This window comes from Semicossyphus pulcher, unplaced genomic scaffold (assembly GCF_022749685.1).
Source record: "Semicossyphus pulcher isolate SPU_LCO1_2020_fin unplaced genomic scaffold, fSemPul1.0.p SCAF_9, whole genome shotgun sequence".
Taxonomy (NCBI): Eukaryota; Metazoa; Chordata; class Actinopteri; order Labriformes; family Labridae; genus Semicossyphus; species Semicossyphus pulcher.
In genome coordinates, this window is record NW_027211770.1 from 28926973 (window position 1) to 28942803 (window position 15831).

At 43.8% G+C, this 15831-nt stretch overlaps 1 protein-coding gene across 1 annotated transcript in view; it reads right to left on the reverse strand.

Moving 5' to 3' along the window:
- crppa (CDP-L-ribitol pyrophosphorylase A) overlaps positions 1-15831 on the reverse strand; it is a 51009-nt gene that overhangs the window by 25848 nt on the left and 9330 nt on the right. The window contains exons 4-8 of the mRNA XM_069656807.1: positions 14207-14311; positions 12707-12752; positions 10348-10445; positions 4289-4366; positions 4008-4100 (exon numbers count right to left, since the gene is read on the reverse strand). Coding sequence (XP_069512908.1) covers positions 4008-4100; positions 4289-4366; positions 10348-10445; positions 12707-12752; positions 14207-14311 — 420 coding nt within the window. The remainder of the gene's footprint in view (positions 1-4007; positions 4101-4288; positions 4367-10347; positions 10446-12706; positions 12753-14206; positions 14312-15831) is intronic.

Genomic DNA, 15831 nt, shown 5'->3' on the forward strand with positions numbered 1-15831 from the left:
ATTGTAAGATAGATGACCTCTCCTCCTGGTGCGTCTATGTTTGAAACAATGTTGCAGATGTGCCCTCAGGTGCCCTTACGGTTGGTAAAACATGATTAAGTGCCCTCTATGGGGGATCAGGTCTTTACATTTAGTCTCCTTCGTGCCGATGCTCTGTAACTAGCTGCTGGCGCCCTTTTTATTTGTCTCCCATCCATGTTTCCTCTGTAATACCTGGGAGTTATATCGGGAAAGGAAACAGACATTTATTTAAATGAATCTTTAAATCGAGAAGAACAGAACAAAATAGAACAGAGTATTTCCATATAATAGAGTATAGTAGAGTTGATCAGAGTCGTAGAGCACAGAAGAAAATAGAAAAGCACAGAAGAGCGTGGAGTGGAATAATATAATGCAGCAGAATAGAAAGAAATAGAATGTAATAGGGCAGATTAGAAAAATGTACAATAAAAAAAAAGAACAGATTGGAGTGGATAGTAGAAAAATAGATGAAACAGCAGAGAGTAACACATGTTGACAGTGGGAGCTGTGGGAACCTGGTTTAATTTTGGTGTGGCAGGGAGTCAATCCCTCTAAAGCCCAGCCTCAGACTGTGTTTACATGTATGAGCGCGTGCGTGTGTGTGTGTGTGTGTGTGTGTGTGCGCTCCAGTCTTTATTGAAAACTGCAGTGCAGTAATGCTGCGTGACATCTGCACTGATTGAGACTTGTCGGCCTCTGTAGGTTTACTTCTTTCTCATTACGTGCCATTGCTTTGGCACTTGATCCGTGTGTTAGTTGAAGAGGTCCAAACTAAAAGAGGGTAAACAGGAATTTTCCACAAATATTTAAACGTTTCTCGGAGCAGATTTTGATCAGTTTGTTTTAGGTTTTTCTCTCTGCGAGCGCTCAGGACAGCGTTGCTCTGTTTGAGGCGGACGTCGCTGTTTGAACGGGGAGCGAGGTCGAGCCGCAGCGCTCCCCTGGGAGGTGTAGGGTTTCCAAACAGCTACAGAGCTCATCAAGGGACCCAAGGTGGACTACAGGTGACGTTTTTACAAGCGGGGAAAAAAAAAAAGGGTTGGCTTGTCGTGCAGTACATGTACCTCGAAGAAACTGTATCCGTCCTGCGCCAGATGTCTGTATTCAACTACATGTAAAGAAAAGTTCATTCAAAGTGTGGGAAATGATACTGAGACATGAGCACACAGACCTACAGGAGCTCGTATGCACTGACTGACTTCTGAGCAGATTTTAAGGAGTCACAAGGTCCGCTGCATTTTTACTTTGGTTTAGATAAATATGGTTGAAAACTGAGCCAGCAATAATCATAATTTGGGATGCCTTTCTGACTACTAAAGTGCAATTTTGTTGCTAGTTTGCAATAATAGAGAAGGCAGAGACAACAAACCTGAGCTCGACAGATCAGCACTGTAGGCAGGAGCTTTGTATTGATGCTGTTTATCTCTAAGTGAAGGTACACCTCTTGTCTTTGTCTGTACATGGTAGCACTACAACAGTAGTGCGGCTAATTACTGTGGTTATGACTGTTACAGCTGTATGTTTCCCTGCTCTATTTGTCTTTTTTCCTCTTCTGTCGTCTCCACCCTGCATGTGAATCTGATTGAGGCGCACCTGTCCTGAAATAGTATTTAATACCCCTTTACCACCAGCATTAGACACGCTGACGCAGGTTTTTCAGCCCCGTGAAGACCCGCTTATAGATGCCGATTGTCTCTTTTCCCATTGCCAGTGAAGTATCCTGCTTTCGGTCTCGTTTCTGCTGCGTCCCCGTCTGACGTCACAATCGCACAGGAGGGAGGGTTAGTAAACAGTGAAGATGTTACGGTGGTCTTTATTGTATCTATTACAAAATTTGGAACGATGTTCGAGCGCTGCTCAGACGAAGACGGGCGGAATTTGAAGCTGAGATGACGAGGAGTCACCAACCGAGCAAAGCATCGCTCCAGGAAGGGGGCGGAGATTAGCGTGTCAACACAGGCTTTGTGTTCCCATCAATGCCGATCAGACCCGAGGAGATAATTACCCGGGTCTAGAGCAGAGTCATTTGACCTGGGTCTGAATGCCGATTGTAACCTTTCCCATTAAGCAAAAAAGCCGAGTGTTTGCGGGTTTTTTGACCAGTGGGAAAAGAGTTTAAGACACCAGCACTGCAACCGAGCAGAGGCTTCATGAATGAGGACTGCTGCTCTGCCTCTCAGCAGGGATTCTGTGTTGTTGTGTTTTGGTTGATTTCCACTTGACTTCAGTTATTGTTTGACTGACCTGAAATAAATCCCACGTGTTTGAGTGTTTTAAGGTGTTTCAGGTGGTTATTGCTGGGTCAGATTGTGGATAGCTGTTAGCGCCATAGAGCCGCCTTAGGGTGGGGCCTTATGAAGAAGACACAACCGTTTCTGCTGCATAAATATTAAATAATCATCTCTTACATTTCAACTGATAAAAAAAGAAGAGCTGCTTTAGTTGTGGCGTGACAGATACTGATGAAATCTGGTGTTTTTAGACTTTGATTTTATTGAAAGTGAAGCGTATCTCACACAAATCAAGGTAGTGGTCTAATGGAGTAAGCTGAGTGACATGTGCACTTATTATCTGGAGTTTGGGGGGGCTTATTTTCAGTTGAAACACACCTTACAGGAGCATTAGCAGGCTTTCCAGGTTCTGTTGGCAGGTCTGAGTTTAGATAAGTTGAAGGCAGCGCTCAAGAAACTATTTTCTCCCTCCTCCTAACTTTGCATGCCAGAGTTTATGTGCAGTTAATGCAGAATAGCTCCTGTATCTCTCTACTTCTTCTCCTTCAGACAGCAACAAGAACACTCACCGCACGGCAGGAGTGAAAAGCTCTGCCGGCTGAGGAGTGCAGGAGAAATTAGTTAAAGCTAAGGCAGCTTTTAAGCTATTACATCACCATAATCATGACTTTGGTACACACTAAAATGTTTAATTGGATGGTTTTGCCAAGATGGTACAGACTTTCCCGATCCCTCAATGATGTATTATACTGACTTTGGCAATGCCCTGACTTTTTATCTGAAGGCACCACGAGGTTCATTGTGCGGTTTTCAGTGAAGCCAACATTTGGACGGCCTGCCGTGACGTTTTGTGCAGATATTCGCGTCCCTGTCAGGGGGAATTTCTATCACTTAGGTTTTCCCTTAGCTTTTCCTCTCGGTCCATAATCAGGTCAGAATTTTTATATTTCCAATACTTCATACTCCAGTGCTAAAAACATTCCCATCAGCCTCAGCTGTTCTTTGTGTTAGCGAATGTTAGCTTCCTCGATGGTCAAAGCAGTACATATTAGACCTGCATTAAATAAGCATATTAGCATTTTCGTTGTGAGCGTGAAAGCACACTCACATTTACCGAAACACTCGGTGGATAAGAAGCACTTTTAATACATTTTTGTTCATCTAAAAAGTCGGCGCCGTCCTTTATACTGGAGTGACCAATATATACGTATAAAATGCAGAGAGGTATTATGTTAGGGTATTTTACCCAGACGATGGCGCTATCCAGTTGTTAAGTGGCGACTCCTGGACGACTCCATCTCCGCATTAAACTGTTTCCAGGTCCGAGCCGCTACAACGTCTCCTGTTTACAACATGCCGCAGTGCTGTTTTCCTCACTGTTTTAAGCGAGGAAAACTAACTTGATTGTTGCTAACGCTTCGTCACGGACACGCACCATCATGATCAACATTGCAGCGGCCACCCTCACAAAAATAGACGGGATTGCAAACTGGACATGGCGAAACAGATGGTAGGCTGTAATTTAAAAGTGTTTTAAATGAAAATAAATTGAAATAACTTGTATACACATTTTTTATTAATAAATAGCTTTAGAAAACCTTTTTCCCTCTGGGATACCCCAAAAAAATTGTGACTTATATTTCGGTGCGACTTATATTCCAGATTTTATGGTAGCTCAAAACACTGCTGTGCATACATATAGCTTCAAGAAGCTTTTGTAAGCAGTGGCTACAGTATCTGTGTGTGTGGACTCACCCAAATGACGACCACCGGGTGGAGTAGAGCCCGATTTGCTGCATCCAAATCCCTCAGTAAGGCCTCCACCTCAGAGAGGGAAGAGCGATTGACCTGGAGAGCAAGGAAATGAAAACTAGATAAGAATATTTTATGCAAAGATGGAAGTCTTCTACCTGATGACCAAGATAAAAAGTAAGCTAGGAGCTTGTGGGAAATGTAGACACTCATTTTGCCAGAAGAGTTCATGAATATTTACACTGACATGTTCACAGAGGAGTGGTGCTTAAACGGGAACTTACAGAAACCTGGATGAAGTTCCACTCCTTTAACAGAGAGCCGGCGTTTCCTCCCATCAGATCTGGGACGACCTCCAGCTCCTGTAGGACAGAGATGCAGAGATATCCTGATGGTAAATATTCTGCTTGTTACAGGATCCTGAGTGATAACACTTGAAGCAAGAGCTGCAGAACCAGGGACCTCATGCATCTTAAGTCAAATGACTGATTGAGTGCAGCGCTCAAAGGTCAGAAGCCGTCTGGTTTTCGTTTCAGCCACTTCTTCAATCATGTGGTGTGCGAGTGCACCCACCTGTATTCCTGCCATGAAAGATTTTACGGATTAAAAGAACACTAAATAAACTCAGTGAATACAAAACTGAATGGCTCATTTCCATCAACTGTAATCAGAAGCTTATTACAACAAATGGAAGAGATGTTTTTTGGGCTTCTTTATACTTCTGAACCGGCAGGAAAATTCTGTCACATGCAAAATCCCGGGACAGCAATCAGACACGAGCCAACTTAAATTTCATTACGCTGCAAATTGAGTCAAAGGCCGACTCCAGCCAGGAATCGTAAAAGCTTTTTTGCTCAGAGAAACGGGACATTTCGGTCCCGGTCTTTCCGTTCAGTTTCAGGGCTCGGCGTGTGAGTGACATGAGGCAACTGGATAGCACAGTGTATCCACCGTGTCCGTTTAACATTCATCTCTGTTGTTGTGCCTCTAATTGCAGCCTGGTACTACAATTTCACACACGCAGGAAGTAAACACAGAAATAAACATCCAGAGTCTGACACACAGTTGTTGTACACATTAAAATAACAGAAAGTAATTGGGAATGTGAAATGGATATGGGAAACATATGTCGGAGGGTTAATTGGTCCTGAAAGATAACCGCCCGTGGCTTCAGGAGGAAAATCATTTCAGTCTGAAATGTAGATTTGCAGGGTTTAAGAAATGTGACGTGATCTAAACCAGGTTGGGCATGAAATCCCAGAGTAGGAATGTTTATTTAAATTTAGGCATGGCCTGGAGAGCCAAGGAGGCACGGAGACTCGAAGATCTAACGGCTCTGTGGACACGGGAAAAACAAAGATTCAGAGCCCAGCACAGCAGCGAGCTAATGATTAAATGGATTTTAAAGGCGTTAAGGAAGAGAGCGTATTCTAGTCATTTAAGTGAGGATGGGTCTAATGTGAACATGACACAACAAATGACATTAATACAGTTAAAGGTATAATAAGTAGGATTGTCCTAGAACAATAAAATACAGACTTTTACAAATATAATATAAATCATCACTTATGGGCCTATACGTGTGTGTTGGTGAGTGTGTGTGCAGACCCTTGTGAGACCCTTCCCTCTGCATCTACTCTGTTGTTTTGCTTTGCACGGGACGTTTTCAGGAGGGGCGCTGTTGTGGTTCCCTGAGCCAATCACAGCCTATAGCATAGCATGCTACCGCAAAGGTAACCGTGATGCTGTCAGTGTAAGCTCGGTGGGGTGGGCATATTCTCGCACGAGAGAGTGAGAGTGAGCGTCTGGTGACGAAGAGCTCAGGAGGAGGGGCCCAGTTTGAAAGTGTTGTTGACAAAAAAGGAAAAATCCTACTTATTATACCTTTAAAGGCTGCAATATTCTGGGTGTTCGTCAACTTAGAGGCAGTGAAATAAAGCCGTTACACACAACTGACATATTATCTTGTAATCACAAAGCAACAAAACCTTACTCCACACAGTCCATTCATAGAGACAGATTTAAACAAAAAGAGAGACGAGAATGAAACAAGTCAAGGGCCAGATTGAAGCTTATGTGGAAATTTTAATGTCTCAACTACAGTTTTTACTTTATTGAATATCCGAGCATGTGGCGACATCAAGATGGGAAAGCTGCTGCTGGTGTAAATGCATCACCGTCTATTTACCACATTTAAAGGTCAAGCCTGAACTCTCGGTTGCTGAAAGACTAAAAGCTTTTATTAAAGTGTGGTGTTTGCTCAACAGTACGCATAGCTCTCTCTAGGTTGACTATAAACCTTCACGAAGTTGATTCATGAGGCAGAGGGTCGTCTTTGATCCTGGCTGAATAAATGAATATTATCATACATCAAGATAAAAGCGTTAGTGATATGTGGGAGAATTCAGAGGCGGTGATTTGGCCTGTTTTTATGCATCGTTATGTATTTAGATTCCTATAAAACATGTCTGGGATTTGCCTTTGATCCAAATTCACTGCAGACAAATGTTGGAATAATTGACAGCTCATGATTATGTAACAGAAGAGGAGAGTAGAACAGTGATGGAGGGAAAAAACTGATTCAACACGGGGGGAACTTTTGGACAGGAAAATGAGGTTTTCATTTCTATACAGATGTGTGCACCGTGTGTAGCACAAAAAGATCTGTTACATTTGGTACACCTCTCTCTTTCTGTCTTTATTAAAGATTCAGCAAAGAACCCTATTTTTTTTCAAATTGCACCTCTGCTGAACCTCTTTTGTTAAAAACTGCTGCAACGAGTATTTGTCAAGACTAGGGATGCACGATATTGGATTTTTTGGCGATATACAATATGCCGATATTTTACAACTCATTTAGCCGATTACCGATGCCGATATTTTTATCCCGCACACCTAATTGCAGAGATCATCAACTCTCTTCTGTATTGGAATTAGCGTACAGTATAATGGTGATACTCTTATCACATTTGTTACAACGGTCGGGGTGACGGGTCTTGAGATGGTTAATCAAGTTTGTAGTGTTGAAAGACTTTGCCTTGGCTCCTCCTCGCATCACCGAAGCTGAGCAGTCATTGCAAATACCAGTTTTGCTGTCTATTTCGGACACTTTGAAAAACTTCCACACCACGGACATTTTGGCTTCTAACTATCTCATGCTGCAGGTAGACACACGTGACGTCATCACGCTGCACCGCGCAGGTCTTCTTCGCGCCGGGGATATTGCGCCGAGGTCGGGCATTTAATCAAGTATGCAGCAGCCCATTATTTTATCGGTTAATTAAATCGGCGGATATCGGCGTGTTGGCCGATGTCTCATAGTTCATTTTTCAAGCCAATATCGGCCGATACCGATAACGTGCCGATAATATCTTGCATCCCTAGTCAAGACTATCTTATATTCTAAGCCAAGTTAACCATACAGATTTTTTTATACTGGCAAAATACCTGAAAAAATCTTAAGCCGGACCCTTCAACCCACTCAGGCTAATGACGATGTTCAGTGGCCAAAAGATAAACTGGTTAAAACTCAGCTTCTCGGTGCGACTGTGAGTAACTGTGTGACTGTGAACAGGACGTTCCTAAAGCTTCCCTGGATAAATAAAGGTTAAAAACGACTTCCTACCGGTCTGCGGTATTTTTAGGAGATTAATTTTGTATATATTTCATATCAACTGAACTTTTCCGTTTTCTTCATAAGCCCGGATTTAAGCTGCATCAAATGCATCTCTGAGATAACATCCTGCTGAGAGAATCCCTTAATCACAGTGTCTTCCTCTCACTCGCACACGCTGCCAAATCCTCCACCTGCGCACACACACACACACACACACACACACACTTCTGCTGAGCTTGGGCGGCCAAACCTTGCTTATCCCTGTATTAGATTCACATAATGGCACTGGGACAAAGGTAATTCTTCAACTTCTGCTTCTTCCAGCCCGCCTTTCATCTCCCCCTCCATTCTTCCTCCCTTCCCAAACTCCCTGAAAAGGATGTATCTTGTTCCGAACACGCGCACCGGAAAAGCACAGCCCCACCGGCCACCTGAGCACGGACGGGAACGGCTCCAATCAGCCGCTCAGAAGAGACAGACACCGACCCCAATCCGTCTTTGGGGCCCGGTCCAGCACCGGACAGCGAGATCCGCTGGTTTGACACCGGCTGATGAAGGACTTGGAGCGAGTTTAAAGGAGGATGGACTGTCTGGATCACAGTGGGACATGGAAACACGTAATGCGGGCGTGCTCTGTCGCCCCTTTCCACTGTCAACAGGTACACTTAGGGCACACACACACACACACATCAGGATGAACCAGGAAACACGTTTCTATAAATGAAGCCATGTGTGGGCGATTTGTCAGCCTGGGTCTCTGCCCTGGAGATCCATACGAGGTGATGGGCATGAAATATAAGCACATAGGGAGCGATACAATATCATGAAGACATTAACGTTTGGTAAAGCTGATCAAATTAAACTAAACTCTGTTCTGTCCCCAGGACTGCTTTACATTGTTATTACACTCCAAACTTTGGATGTCAACAAATGAAACTATCAACAACCCTGATACCAACACACCAAAACATGAATAACTGTAATATAAATATAAATCTAATAACACAATTTATAAACACACTAAATTATTTATAACCCCATTATAGCGCTCCAAATCCCACCCCAGCATCGCCACATAAAATAAGTAATCACCCAAATCTGACCACTTCAAATCTTAAAAATGTCCAATATCAAACTCAAAATCCTCTTTAAATAAACTCTCCACATTATCAAGAATCAGTTATCTAAATATAAAGTCTCTAAATGATCACAAACCCCAAAGTGAACACTCCAAATGAACAATAACCCAAATATAAACACTCCAAATCATCAGCACTACCAATATCAACTCTTCCAATTATTAAGAACACCAAAGTGGACACTTAAAATCACCAATAACCACTCAAATCCTTCAGTTATCCACATATAAACTCTTTAAATGAGCAAGAACTCCAAAGTCGACACTCAAAATTGGGCTCAGAGCTCAAACAGCACCAACACTGTTCTTTCTGATAGTCCAACAGTCTCAAGTCTGTGTCAACAATTCTGCTTCCTCCATTTTTTAAAGATTATTTTTGGCAAATTTTGCCTTTATTTGACAGGACAGCTGAAAAGAGACAGGAAATATGTGGAGAAGAGAGCAGGGGATGACGTGCAGCAAAGGGCCGAGGGCGGGAGTCGAGCCGGCGGTCACTGCATGGAGGACTGTAGCCTCTATACATGGGGGGCCTGCTCTACCCACCGAGCTGAACCAGCGCCCCCTCCTCCCGTCTTTTAAAAGAACCAGTGCCGTGTTCTTTCAGAGCGGCCTGATGCAGAGCTGTCGGGTTGTGCCTTTTTGGAGAGGGTGCCTGTTAGAGCAGGTCAATCGCTAGTACTGTCCAAACTGTTCTTACAAACAGCTTCTTACTCAAAACTACACTCCTTTGGACCTTCAGCAATACACCTCACACGTGAAGACAGTTGGATGAACCACGCCCGAGATCTGCAAAGTCCACACATAATACAGACATACGTACGTACAGACAGGCAGACAGACAGACAGGCAGACAAAGATCATTTCCCTTACAGTTAGAAGACGATAGCTTGCATGAGTTAGTGGTTGTGCGGCTTGCTCTCAGGAAACCCAACAGTTGTTGAGGGAAAAGAGAGACATTCACATATGGAGCTTCTCTGTGGTCTGTGCCGTCTCACTGAATATCTCAGTCTGTCACTCACGTACATATTTTGCATATGGATATTGTTTTCCATTGTCGATTAGGAACAATTTTACAAATGAAATGGAGGAGGTTTGCTGCGTAGGAATTTGATGTGCCCAAAAGAAGATCGAGAGTGAAAGAGAGGGATTTGAACTGTGGTGGAAACTGGGAGCTTGTCAGCTCTGACAGAGCAGAAGTGGTAGGAGGATGAGAAGGAGGAGGTAAGAACCCATCACCAGACACTCAATTAATCAGGCAAACTCCCACAGTGCAGAAAATACGACTGCCATCTGCTCTCCTGCATGCAGGGGAGTGAGAGTTGGAGGTCGGGATGGAGGGATAAAATGAGGAGGAGGAAAGCTGCAAAGAGTGGATGTCCCAGACAGGCTCGATCGGAGGCCTGACCACAGATGGTAAGTTTCAGCAGCAGGGCCACCCAGGCGGAGCTCACATCGAGCTTGTGGGGGGATTTGAGGTAAAAGGATGGTGGGGAAGATAAAGGAAAATAGAAATGGAGAACTCATGGGATCAAAAAAGCTGTCATCGACAAAACCAATATGTTAATCTGCTGTAACTGTCGCACTCTCACCATGTCGAGAGCTCCAACAGCCTTCTGGAGTGCATCAGCCAGCGTCACAGCTTGTGCAGATCCACCTGTGATAACACAGGCCGAGCGTGACAGAGTATCTGGAAGAGAAAGACATGTGATGGGTTTAAAACTCCTGTTTTAATCGCCCTATCAGCTGTGAGAGCAATCATTGGCTTAAAAAAAAAGATGAAGAATAATAATTGTTGTCCTACAGACGCTTCTTCTTCTGTGACAGATAAATGGTTCACAACATTACCCTCCTCTGAATCAGTTCACCTCCACCTTCACCTACATCGTTGATTATCCACATTGATGGAGAACAAAACAGAAGCTCAAAAAAGTAGAAATAGAAACTTCCTCCCTGCAGAGATTTGATGCACTGACAAGAATTTAAGAGGTGTTACAGGTTTACAGCATGAGTCTAAGTTTGAACTATTGCAGCTGTGGCTCAGTGGTTGAGTCGTCGTCTCTCAATTGGAAGGTTGGGGGTTCGATCCCTGACTGCTGCAGTCACATGTCGAAGTGTCCTTGGGCAAGACACTGAACCCCAAATTGCTCCCGGTGGCATAGCCATCGGGTATGAATCATAGACTGTATAAAAAGGTGGACGACATGACAGCTCCCTAAAAGTGAAGCCAAACCCTCTCTATCGCCCCCTGCTGATTGGCTGCAGTATAGGTCATAAAGCCCGCCTCCTCCATGTTAACAGATGGGACATGAGTCAAACTATAAAATCAAAATACACGCCCAATACATTTTTCTCAAACATGGTTTCTGTCACTATAGTTAGTTATTATCATGCTGATTTACGTCCAAGTGTTCATTTTTCGACAAGTTTATTTTTAATTAGTTATTTGATGCTGTCAAAATGATGATTGACAGCTCTGTTGACAAATTCGGCTCCTGCAGCCGATCAGTTCCGGGTGCGCAGAGAAGAGGACGATCCACGAGTGGAAACGTAACTAAAACAGTCGCTGCAGTCATTGAAGTTTCCATACCTGTGAACGTTAACCTCAGACCAACACAGAGAAGCTGTTCTGCTGTTAAACACGCCGGCGTGCGGGATCCTTGCTGTTTTTTCGGTAAGTTAAGTGTGTGTTTTGGTTAGTGGAAGTGGCTACGGCCGCTTCACTCGCCGATCTCTACTGTGCAGACTCTGGCTCCGTATGACGTCACCATCGCAAGATGGCAGCGCCTATCACAGGGGCTATTTTGGCATCAATTTCTTACAATGGGAGCAGATGGAGACGCGTTGTCCATCTATATATACAGTCATTAGTATGAATGCATAGATCATTAACTCTCAGATGTACATCGCTTTGGACAAAGCATCTGCTCAATGAAATTGTAACATTGTAACAAATTGGTATTTTTTGGAGTATGGTTTGGTGGGTAGCTCCCAAACACTACAGTACCCATGAGCCTTGGCCAACACCAGTCCAGTGCTTTTTCTTTAATGTTACAATGTTACAACCGAGGAGACCTCTGTTTGTGTTTGGTGTGAAACCAAAAGTAAACTTTGACTTACAATCATAAAAACCAAAGTGCGACCACTTTGGTTTGGATTAGGCTCCAAATCTTTCTGGTTCGGTTTATAACAACATCATGTTTTGGGTTAAGTCTGCAATTTGTATGTTGTAAAACATCAACTCATCAAAGCCAGTGCTGCTAAGGACCTCCAGTACAGCTCCCTCGCTTTAAAGACAACAAATAAAATATCAGTCAGTAAGAGTCCACACAAATACACTTCTTACCAGGTTACACACAACCAAATGTCTGCAAACGCACACACACACACACACACACGCAGTGGAAGTCCGTGCGCGAACACAGGAACACACAAACTATAAATCTCGACAGTTACTCTGACAGATGTGAGAACTTTCTTCCACATCCTCCCTAAAAAACACACAATGAATTCATTCACATCAGAGGCTCTGGGAATGATCGCTGAGCACCTTATGTCATCATCAAACAGGTAACTGTTGGTCCAGGTGCTGGCAGGGTGAAATATGGGGCTGTGTTTGTTTCCATGTCTCTGATTGTGATAGTCTCCCTTGTCCTGACTTGCTCTCCGTAGTGTTCACAGACCGACCGAGCTGAACAATGCTTCAAAGAATTTCTCTCTCCGAGTACGATGAGGAGCTGTTTATTCTATTCAGCTCTAACTCGACACTCGCACACACAAAGACTCTACATGTTACCTGTCTGGGAGGACCTTAAGCTCTCAGCCTTTCATGTATACATGTCTACATGAATGCTTCATGTATGTACAGAGCATGAAAGGAGGGAAAGTCAATAATGCACAATACATACAGGAAATGATGGAATGTTAAATGTTTATATAGATATAACTCACCTTTGATAATAGACTCTGCAGCAGCCAGATCACGTTTGTAGGTTACCTGAGGGACAAAATCACGTTTAAAGGAGCAGTTCACAAAGAAATGTCTGACAATGCAACATGCAATTAGTTTTTTTAATTAGTTAGAGGCATCTGCAACTAATAACCCCCCCGCCCAATGCACTGAAGGTAACTGGAACATTTTTCATGAGAAACAAAATTTAACAAATTCATCAACAGCAGTGTTTCACCAGAAACAGACTGTTAGTTAGTCTAGACCAGGGGTCTCCAACCCTGCTCCTGGAGAGCTACCTTCCTGCATGTTTTAGGTTTCTCCGTACTCTAACACAGGGGTTCCCAACCCCCGGTCCGCGGACCGGTACCGGGCCGTAGGTTGTTCAGCATCATCACACTATGGATCATATGGATCGCGCCGTCCCTCTCGTCGGCTCGTCCCGTATAAAAAAAAACTTAGATGCAGTCTCCTCCTGAATAAACACAGATACGATCAGTCTGTATTTCCGTGCGTGCGTTGACACTACTGTCCAGTCCGTGTATTCAGAAAGGTTGGGAACCCCTGCTCACACACACTCCTGATTTGAAGGATCTGCTCGTTATCAACCAACTGCAGCGTCTCAGGGGATTGTTAATGAGCAAAACATTAGAATCAGGTGTGTTAGAGTGCGGAGAAACCTAAAACATGCAGGAAGGTAGCTCTCCAGGAGCAGGGTTGGAGACCCCTGGTCTAGATCAATGGTTCCCAATGTGTCACAAGATAACTTCAATTTTTGACTCTTCAAGCCTCTAAAATAAAACACATCTTACAGCATGATTCTGCTGCAACTCTTCCATGTGACCAGGGTGCAGGGCTGAGGTTCCTGTTTTCCTGTATGTAAGAATTGCATCTGAATGTAACTTTAATTCCTTATTGACCGTTGCATTTCAGACCCTTATTCGGCTGATCCTCTCAGTTCATCAGCAGCAGCACTCACACAGGAGTGTGCAGAGGGGACGTGTAGCCTCGTTCATCCGGCTCCATAGATCCTGGAACTTTTTGGACAAAATTGAGCACTAAGAAGGAAAAAATGCCTCTCTGACTGAGTGACTCAGTCATGGCTTTACATGTATAACAAACACAAGGTTTGGTTACCAGGACATTGTTTCTGGGGAGACGAGACGCTCCTCAAATATTTTCATAACTGCTTTAAGCACCACAAACAGAAGTCTGTCCACATCCATTAAATTAGGGTGAAGACAGAAAACTCACATCCTCAGGCCATAGAGCCAAAACTATCTACATGATACTAAAAATCTGAATGAGGGTTAACTGCACATTTAAACTCATCTCTACATGCTAATCCTGGATGTCACGTTCAATATAGAAATGCTCAGCACCCCTCACGTGTAATTCATGACCTCTCTTTGAGCCCATACGATAAATCAGCAGCGGGCATACCACTGCGCGTGTCAAAAATCAACAGTGTTCACCCCAAATCCGGCCCCTGGCGAGCTCACCTTCCACAGTGTTGGCGGACCCTGGATGAGCTTGGCGTTGGTGCCACAGTACTGCAGAGCCAGATGGAGGCACTCGGTGCCAAACTCGAAGTCTGACTCGGTGCACTGCAGAGGGGACACAACAGATAAAATTACGATGGCTTCAAACAAATGGCTAGTGCCTCTGCAAGGCTGTACTTGGTGAGGATGTTAATGTCTTGCATGCAAGTTGGAGACTTTTTGAGGGTGCTGCAAGGAAAACGTTGAAACGTCAGACATGGAGCACAAATATGCATCGATTTTGAATTGTCTTATGAATGGGAAATAGCGGCCTAAGGAAGAAGGGGAAAGGCCAGCAGGGCAACAAATCAGCAATGTTCACAGAAAACCACAGAAATGAAGAGGTCGGAGTTACTCCTTGGCCAAAATTGGGTCCATGGAAAAAATCTAGATTAATGCAAAGGGGTAAATCATAGGGAACCATGCTCTGGGGATCTTCAATGTCTAGGGATGCACCGATACCGAGACCAGTATCGGGCTGTATTGGAGCTTAAGTACTCGTACTCGTAAAACTACGACGAGTACCTAACCCGAATACCACTTTACGACTTTACGCCTCCCGTTAGTTAAGCAGGTCAGCGGGGAAGCAAAGTTGAGTGTTAAAGTGTCAGCAACAGTTGCATCATTGTGTCTATTTACTTAGTTACGGTCAGAAGGTGAGGAACATCTGAAGAAAATGAAACATGTTAAAAAGCGGTATCAGTGCATCCCTATCCAAAGAAATTAAATACGATATTTGGGCAATGGTTGTTGGGACACATTGCTCCGCAGCAAAGTTTTCAATGGACTGATCACACTACAAACATCGCCATCCTCAGGCTCTAACTCTAAGGAGCCAAAACATCTCAGTATGAAGCATTCTTGGAAAGGTTTCAGACTACTTGGTACACCTGTATTCAAGAATAACCTCACTGATTTACCTCTGTGTTAGGAAAGCCTCTGTTTTTGTCCAGGCATTCCTGACATGATTTGGTTTTGCCCAACATACAGTCGTCTCCCTGATAGATTGAATTCCTCTTCAGCTTGAACTTTCTGCAGATATTTCACTAAAAGATCTAAAGCATTTTAAATGCTGACTATCTTTGAGTTGAGAAACACGCTCATAACACGACGCTGCCGTCACCACATTTTTCCGCACACACTTCAGATGTTTTCTTTGGCTGGCGGACTGTTGGCCCTGTAACAAGCTCATCTTTATGAATTAAGAACTTTGTTTCATGAGGTTGAGAGAAAGTTTCCCACATTGTTCTGCAAGCAGGGATGCTTTTGTTGTAGAACTGAGGATGCTGCACCCATTGCTGTTCCTGCACATTAAAGTTGATTGATGTTCCAGGATCCTGGAGTGGTCCCCTTCTTTCACAAAAATCTTCTGCTAACCTTTCAGCAGAGTAACCCACAGGTAGGTGTTTGTATGACCCCCCCAAATAAACCAATAAGAAGGTTTTTACTTAAGTGCACCTTTCAGCAGAGGGCGTTTGTTCAAGTGCGTTATCTCCCCTCGCTATTAAGTCACAGTTTCAAGCCTCTCTTGCAGCTAAAACATGTGGCTCCAGTACATTTCATTGGCAGGAAATGCTACACATGCA